Consider the following 9123-nt stretch of genomic DNA (forward strand, 5'->3'; position numbering starts at 1 on the left):
TCAGGTGAAGAAAGGCCACCGTGGAAAGACTTGAATGAATTCCTCAATCATTTTCTGTTTTTAACCTTGTCCTCCATGTCCAAATGCTAGAGATTTGTTGGGAGGAGGGCCGCACAAAGGTTGTTACTGAAGGTAATGAGGTGACTTGCTGCCATCAGCTGTTTCTGTTGAATATAAGGTACAAAGTAAATACCTTACATGGAATTGTTTCTGTTCTTTGCCATTGTGGTATCAGTGTCCCACTTGCTGAAGCTGCTGAACAAAGGGGAGAAGGCTGCAGCAGGCAAAGTCTTCCCTCTTATCTAGATCTGAGTCTGCTGAAGGTCTTAGCTTTGATCCAGAGTCACACAATATGATAACATAACAATATATAACTGTCAGCAACAAACCTCAGCCAGGAGTGCTTAAGTAGATGGTTTCTGGCTCCATAGTTTTATATTTCAAATCTTAGGTCACGATGGGTGAAATCCTGATCTTCTTATTCAGTTTCTACTCGGTCCTTATTCAGGCAAAAGTCAATATGGATTTTTCCTGGACAAAGACTGCAAGATTTGAATGGCTGGATCCAATTCTCTTTTGTTTCTAAGGCCTCTTTAGAAACACTTTAACAGTGTAAGTGAGCCTTAGAGTGGAGTAAGTTAGAATGGCATCAAGTGGCCTGAGATGTAAAGGCTATTCAGGCTGATTATATTGAATTTAACTTTAACCTAATATACCTTTTTTCTCACTGTTCTAAACCATCTGTATGAAGAAATTGAGGAAAAATGCAAAGGCTGCTTTGCAATTTCATGTAGGACATATAAACCAAGCATAACCCCGGTTCTCCACTGCCCTGCGCTTTATACCATACTGGTGGAAAAAGAGTGCCAAGTGGCTGTAGAAACTTAAAAAATGAATAGTCTAGCAGCACGTTAAAAGCTCATACCACCATCTGCATGTTTTGTTAGTCTTTAAGTGGCTGTAGGTCAAGGGCCACTTCACAAATTTCAGAAGGGGTGGGGCCTCAGGGGAAGGGGCAGGGGTTGAAAGCTATCCTACCGAAAGCTTTGCTTGGCCTGGGGCCCCTGCACCTTGACTTTTGGCCAATGGAAGGGTGCTGGCGGGCTAGCCTCCTCCCAGAGTTGTCTGAGGTGGAGGCTTAGAATTCACACAATAGGGCTCGCAGCTCCTGGCCCCCGCTGCTAACCTGTTGCCTAGCAGCCACTCGTCTGGGCAGCTTCCAGGCAACAGGCCAGTGGGACCGAGAGCTATATGCCCTTTCAACTGCTTCTATTTATAGGGTTCACGCCTTCCCCGTAGCTGCTAAGCAAGGCATGGGGAAGGCGCTAGCCCTTTAAATAGAGGCAGTTAAAATGGCTCTTGTGTCTCCAGCTCCCAGGCAACGCGCTGGGGGCGGGGCCTGGAACTGCCTCACGGGCCAGATCAAAGCCCTAGGCAGGCTGATTCCATCCTGCTGAGAGCCTTTTGCCCACCCATGCTCTCGGTAGAACACTATCATTCTGATCTACATCTACTTTGTTCCAAGCACGTCTTTTGTTTTTATATCTTATTCATTTGTTATAAGGTTGGGACTGCCTGGTTTTGAAAGGATTTACAAGCAAAAATTGCTCTTATAATTCAATCTGAAATCTTCCACCACTCCTCAACAAATATTGCAGATAATTTTTTCCCCACTCATCTAAGAAAGGAGGTCACATGCAACATTTCCAGCGGATAAGTTCTCTGCACTAAAAGTATTCATCCTTCATAGTGTAGGCAGAAGGAAGGTGATGGCTGCCTACTACCTGTATGCATCCAAAGCACAGACTGTTGTAGGCTACAGGAGAGATGGATCTGAAGAAAAACCTTACCTCTGAGCACCTCTGACTTTGGGGAAGTTTGGATCTAGGTTTGAACTTTACAGCTCAGGCCCATTACTACTGGTAATTAACAATGGGGGATTAGTTTCTCATTAAACCTTAACCTACTTTTGTCTTTTTCTTGAAGGATGATCCCGGCTACAAACAAAGCCTTCGTGGTGAACAACCTTGTATCTGGAACTGGCTATGACCTCTGCGTCTTGGCCATGTGGGATGACACTGCCACGACACTCACAGCCACCAACGTTGTGGGGTGTGCCCAGTTCTTCACTAAAGAGGACTATCCTCAGTGCCAATCCATGCACAGCCAGTTCCTGGGTGGGACGATGATCTTAGTCATAGGAGGCATCATTGTGGCGACTCTACTGGTGTTCATCGTCATACTCATGGTGCGGTATAAAGTTTGTAACAATTCCCAGGGGAAGATGGCCAATGTCAGCAATGTCTACTCACAGACTAATGGAGCTCAACCTGTTCAAAATGGGGTCCTGCCTCAAGTGAACCCCAAAGTGGTGGTTAGGAATGAACTCATGGAGTTTAACTGTGAGTCTGTGCAGAGTAGCATCTCCTCCTCTTCTAGTTCAGCAAATAGCCACGACTGTGATGACTATAGCCTCCAGAGTGAACAAGGCACATTGTCCAGTAAGTGGAGACCTCCTTCTAGGTCAAAACATAACATTGATCGATTAATGGGAGCTTTTGCCTCCCTGGAACTGAAGTGTCAGAAAAAGGAGGACACGGTAGACTCCAGAACTTCCACAGTGGCCCACCATTCGGACAAAGAACCACTTTTGGGCCAACAGGAGTCAAAATTCCGTAGCCTCCTCATGTTACCACTGGAGGGAAAAACTAAACGGAGTCATTCTTTTGACATGGGGGACTTTGCCACATCTCAATGTTGTACCTACCCAAAAAAGATAACAAACATTTGGACAAAGCGCAGCCTCTCGGTGAATGGCATGCTCTTGCAGTACGATGACAATGACTTAGCAGGGGCAAAAGGAACTTATGGGAGCTCAGAATGGGTAATGGAAAGCACAGTGTAAATAAGAGCTTTTCCCTCTTACTTCTCCCCAGTTACATCAAATGTAATAAAATTTGGTTTTGTTGAAAAGCCATGAAAAGTGGGGGAGGGAAAACATGCTCATCTGTGTTGGAGAGACGATATAAGGAAGGGAGAGGTAAACCAACAAACGAGGAAAAGGGTAATGAAATGCTAATAAGCACTCATGACCCAGTCCCAACAAAACTGAGTGTGAACGTTTCAAAGAATCTACCAGTTGTATTTAGCATTGCTTTCCAAAAGTCTCCTGCCCTCCGGTGACCTAACAAACAAGATGAAATGAGGATTAAAGTGGGTTTAGCAGCACATATTCAATTCAAAGAGTTGGGGGGGGGTTCCCCTTCCTTTTTTTTTGGTAACTTGTGAAGTATGCTCCAATGGATAGAACATCACTGGCCCTGAAATAGCAAGTGTCATCACAGAACTACAGTAATTGCCTTTGTGGTAAAAGAGTGGTTTTTCAGCTTAATCTCCTGGTGTGCTTTCTCCTCTGCCCCTCTTCTTGGTTGAGGCGAGTTTTGGTTTGTTTGCATTGGTGTTTTGCAGGAAAAAGGGATGTTTCTTTTTTTTTCTTTTCTCATCAAATCTCTGTGATGAAACCAAGGATATGTACAAAGATAAAAATCTCCATATATTGTATAACCTGCCTTCAACATCACCCTTTACGTCCTAGGAAAATGAAATCTAGGGGGTTAATAAATTTTAAAAAATAATCCTATTTCTTCCATCTCCTTCATGGTCACTACTTGTCAAGGCAGATTGCAGCAGCTATTCATATCTGTGGGGGAGTGGTTTGCTGTCCTGGAGGCAGAGTGGGGAGGAATTCAAGATTTCATATAAAAAGGCAAGAGAGAAGCAAAAACAAAAGCTGCTTTGGTGAACTCTCCACATTATTAATACAAATTGCTGCTGGCCAAGGTTATTCTGTCACTCTGTTTGACTGACAAAGAAAATTAAGTCTTTAGCTCTATTGCAAAAGAAAGTTTTTTGTCCGGTCACTTGTCACAACAAGGTGTGGCTGTATCATTGCGGGAAATGCAGATTTTGGAGCATTGAAGGGAATTATACGTGCAATGGGGACATTCCTCTTTAGCCACGGAAAACAAGTTAGGATTGGCGCTCTCAGAATAAATGGTCTCCCAAGTATCACTTGTATCTTTACCTTCACCCACTCCCAGACCTCTGCCCCATCCCTTGCCAAGGTATTTGCTACCTGAGACCAGTGGCTCTTCTGTATGGCTTGTAACCTGGTTTTCAAGTTCCTGTTGGGGAAGCATCGCTGCAGTTCTAGGACAACTGTGGATGCCCATGGTCCACCCACCTGACTCCATTGTCCTTAGTGCCGTTAACGTGATTGCCAATATTTTGGTGGCTACAGCAACCATGTTTATTTAATTTGTTTATTTGTTCCCAGTGATCTGTCATCTGGGAACCATTTTGGAAATTGCACATTCATATTATTTTATAACATGTGTGGAGAAAGGTTGTAAGGCACAGAGAATAACTACAAAAAAGTATGTATTCTTTTAAAAAAGATTCAGAGATATACTGTGACATGGCTGTGTACTTGATCTTGTATTCATCATGTTTCCTACTTGGCATTTTAGACAATGACATCCCTGTGATCAGAATGTTTTTTCCTTTTAATTTCTTTTCTACAAAATGTACAGTAAAAACAAAACATTCTTGGGGGAAAAAGCACCTTCTTTTCATTTATTGTAATGGCCTGTGTTTTGCTTTGAAATATAAATAAGCAGCATTCATATTTTTAAAAAAAGAAAAATCTTGACATGATCTGAATTTAGCTATGTTGCTTAGGAGTGGGATGTTTTTGGGTAGAGCGACACTGCATGTGGGAAGCATGATACCCAAGTGAACTTTGATCTAGCTTGCTTGAGTAACAATAGGTGCGATGCTGCAACAGCTCAGGTGGTGTAGTGGCATAGTCTAACCCCTTGAGTATGTACCCCTATCTTTGCACCTCATTACTGTTACTACCTAGATCAAAGCTAGCTCGGGTATACATGGTTATATATGAGACAATATAAACACAGTTATACTAATGTAGACAAACATAAGATGTATAGTAGGCCCGATAGCATAGCATCATTCACATCATACTTAGATTTCCAGCAAGCATTTGACAAGGTCCCTCACCAAAGGCTCTTGTGTAAATTAGGTTGTCATGGGATAAGAGGGAAGATCCTTTCATGGATTGAGAACTGGTTAAAAGACAGGAAACAAAGGGTAGGAATAAATGGTAAATTTTCAGAATGGAGAGGTGTAACTAGTGGTGTTCCCCAAGGGTCAGTCCTAGGACTAATCCTATTCAACTTATTCATAAACGATCTAGAGAAAGGGGTAAGCAGTGAGGTGGCAAAGTTTGTGGACGATACTAAACTGTTCAAGATAGTCAAGACCAAAGCTGATTGTGAAGAACTTAAAAAAGATCTCACCAAACTAAGTGATTGGGCAACAAAATGGCAAATGAAATTGAATGTGGATAAGTGTAAAGTAATGCAGATTGGAAAAAATAATCCCAACTATACATACAATATGATGGGGGCTAATTTAACTACAACTAATCAGGAAAGATCTTGGAGTTATTGTGGATAGTTCTCTGAAAACATCCACGCAGTGTGCAGTGGCAGTCAAAAAAGCAAATAGGATGCTAGGAATTATTTAAAAACAGATAGAAAATAAGACAAAGAATATCTTACTGCCCCTATATAAAACTATAGTACGCCCACACCTTGAATACTGCATGCAGATGTGGTCTCCTCACCTCAAAAAAGATATTTTGGCATTAGAAAAGGTTCAGAAAAGAGCAACTAAAATGATTAAGGGTTTGGAATGGGTCCCATATGAGGAGAGGCTAAAGAGACTGGGACTTTTCAGTTTAGAAAAGAGTAGACTGAGGGGGGATATGATATAGGTATATAAAATCATGAGTGGTGTGGAGAAGGTGAATAAAGAAAAGTTATTGGTCCCATAATATAAGAACTAGAGGACACCAAATGAAATTAATGGATAGCAGGTTTAAAACTAATAAAAGAAAGTACTTCTTCACACAGCACACAGTCAACCTGTGGAACTCCTTGCCAGAGGAGGTTGTGAAGGCTAGGACTATAACAGAGTTTTAAAAAGAGCTCGATAAATTCATGTAGGTTAAGTCCATAAAAGGCTATTATCCAGGGGGTAAAGAATGGTGCCCCTGGCCTCTGTTTGTCAAAGGCTGGAGAAGGATGGCAGGAGACAAATTTCTTGATCATTGTCTTTGGTCCACCCCCTCTGAGGCACCTGGCACTGGCCAGTGTCAGCAGACAGGATACTGGGCTAGATAGACCTTTGGTCTGCCCAGTATGGCCATTCGTATGTTCTTATCAATAGAGCTAGACCAATTTACACCAGCAGAGGACCTGGCTTAGAAAGTTTCATTATTTATTATCAATAGCAAGATTGTTAGTGAATGCCCAGAACAGATTTCAGAAAGATTGGCATTTCCCTGACTCAATATCACTGATTAATGTGGGTGTTTCACCAACTGGGAACTGACTGTTTACTTCCACTTCTTTGATGGAAGGCAATTCTGATAACAGTTTAGAGTGAAAGCTTGACCTTATTGAAAAGAATGGTAAAATTCCCATTAAACTCAGTAGAACCAGAATTTCACAAGAGAGTAGGACTCAAGCAATTCAGATTCCTTTAGCATATAGGAGGGGAACCAGAGAAGTGGTAAATTAAAAGCTATTTTTTCTAAAGGTTAATGTTACAGGTGCATATATTACCAATATCTTTTAACAGTGGTCTAAGAGCATAATCCAAAACCTACTGTCTTTCTACTCATTTAAATAGGTTTGGGATCATGCCCTATACAGGCAGTCCCCGGGTTACGTACAAGATAGGGACTGTAGGTTTGTTCTTAAGTTGAATCTGTATGTAAGTCGGAACTGGCGTCCAGATTCAGCCGCTGCTAAAACTGATCAGTTTCAACAGCGGCTGAATCTGGATGCCAGTTCTGACTTACATACAGATTCAACTTAAGAACCCCAGGCATCCCCAAGTCAGCTGCTGCTGAAACTGATCAGCGGCTGATTCCAGGAAGCCTGGGGCAGGGGCTTCCTGTAGTCAGCCACTGGTCAGTTTCAGCAGCGGCTGACTTGGGGATGCCTGGGGCAGAGCAGCTGGGGTGCTGCTGGGTTGGTCCAATAGCGCCGCCGCTCCTCGGCGCTACTGGACCAACCCAGCAGCACCGAAGCTGCTCTGCCCCAGGCGTCCTGATTCAGCCGCTGCTGAATCTGACCAGCAGTGGCTGAATCAGGAGCCTGGGGAAGAACAGCTGGGGTGCTGCCCGGTTGGTCCAGTAGCGCCCAGAGCGGCACTACGGGACCAACTGGCAGCGCCCCAGCTGCTGTACCACAGGTGTCTGGAGCAAAGCCACGGAGCACGGGGGCAGCGGGACAGCCCAGACGCGCCGTGGCTGTCCGCTGCCCGCGTGCTCCGCGGCTTTGCTCTGCTTTGCTCCCCCCCCCCCCCCCTCCTGGTCTGCTGGAGACCAGGGAGAGGAACCCCGTTCGTAACTGCGGATCCGACATAAGTCGGATCCGCGTAACTTGGGGACTGCCTGTATTGTCAGTATTCATATAACCAAAAAAAAATTTTTTTGGATAACTTTACAACAGCTTTGAAAGTTCCTGCTTTGCTCATGCATTCAAAATGGAAATTGCATTTCTTGTGTTAATCTAAATAAGCCAACTATCCAGATGATGCTTCCCATTGATTGTTAATTATACTAAATTTTAAATTGTATTTAAGACACTTAAAGAATTTGTCTAGCAATTTAATTTTCTTCATTATTATATGTAGAGGTTAGACTATTTTTTATTACATTGCAATTTCCCTTTAAACCTGGCAGCTGGAATGCTTCAAATTCAGCTGTCAAGTTCATTTGCAATATTAATAGTGTTCACCTCATGAAAAGTCAAAAGCAGTATCCAACACACACCACTTTATTAAAGAATTAAAAAACCCTTCTATTTTTGCATACAAGATTAGAAAAAGTAACTCAACAGATACTGGCTTGAAGAAGTGGATGCATGCCAAAAACTCAGGATCTAAGGTCCACAATGTAACAAACCAGACCACCAATTTTTATTATTATTTTAAATCCGTTTATCACTAAAGCTGAGGCTCAACACATTTGCAAATACTGATTAAAAGGTAAATAAGACTGGCACACATAACAGATTCTAAGATCTTATAAGTTCAGGATGGGACAATATTTGACTGGGATACCACCATGTAACATGTAGGTGCTGAAGATGACAGTAGCACTGTTCGACTCAGTCCTAAATTAATGCTCCTGCATGCCAGGTCAGTGAAACTGTGTTTCTGCAAAACCTGTCTTCTGGATTAAATGTAGAACCAATATTCTCATGATTTATACACACATTAAAGATCCCATGGGCCTTTTCACAACAGCATTGGTTTTGAACCCAGTATCCTAGCACAGCTCTGATCAATCCTACCCCACTTTAGTATAGTTTTCAGGTGAGTGCTTCATTTAAATGTGTATGGACTGCTGCTGTTAAAACTGCCATGTTCCACCTCTGAAGTGGCTGCATTTCAGTGAGAAGTGAAATTACACACACACACACACACACACACACACACACACACACACACAAAACTAACTTTGGGTTGGAAGAGCACTTCATGGATCATCTGATCCAGCCCCTATAGAAATCAATAAAACATCCTCCACTAGCCTCTGTCCCCTCCCCTTGTGCCTTCCTCATCTACCCCTCTCATCACCACAGGAGCCCACCACGGCCCACAGCCACAGCACTACTCAGCTGGGGGTAGGGAGGCAAGGCCTCAGCCCTCAGTGCTGCAACGTCAGCACCCACAGCTCCTGTGTGGTGCGGCTACAGCACTCTGTGGCTCTGAGCCCCAGAGCAGGCAACACGTCCATCCCTGTGAAAAGTACCCTGGCCTGGGAGGAGGGGGGGGGACTTTCCCAATAGGTTGTTGGGAATGCTCAGCCTTTCCCCTGCCTATAATACCCACCCCCCATGCTAGTATATCAATACTGTATGAACCCAAAAATGAGCCAGACTGATTCCAGCTTTGTGTCTGTCAGTGTCCTACTGAGACATGGAGACCTTAGCATGAGCTGGCACCTCATCTGCCAACACCACA

At 43.4% G+C, this 9123-nt stretch overlaps 1 protein-coding gene across 2 annotated transcripts in view; it reads left to right on the forward strand.

Annotated features, from left to right (window-relative positions):
- Positions 1-4643, forward strand: part of LRFN2 (leucine rich repeat and fibronectin type III domain containing 2) — a 326933-nt gene extending 322290 nt beyond the window's left edge. For both annotated transcript variants that reach the window (XM_075925387.1, XM_075925386.1), the window contains one exon: positions 1987-4643. In XM_075925387.1, coding sequence (XP_075781502.1) covers positions 1987-2905 — 919 coding nt within the window. In that variant the 3' untranslated portion in view covers positions 2906-4643. The remainder of the gene's footprint in view (positions 1-1986) is intronic.
- The last annotated feature ends 4480 nt before the right edge of the window (positions 4644-9123 follow it).

Source organism: Pelodiscus sinensis, chromosome 3 (assembly GCF_049634645.1).
Source record: "Pelodiscus sinensis isolate JC-2024 chromosome 3, ASM4963464v1, whole genome shotgun sequence".
Classification (NCBI taxonomy): Eukaryota; Metazoa; Chordata; order Testudines; family Trionychidae; genus Pelodiscus; species Pelodiscus sinensis.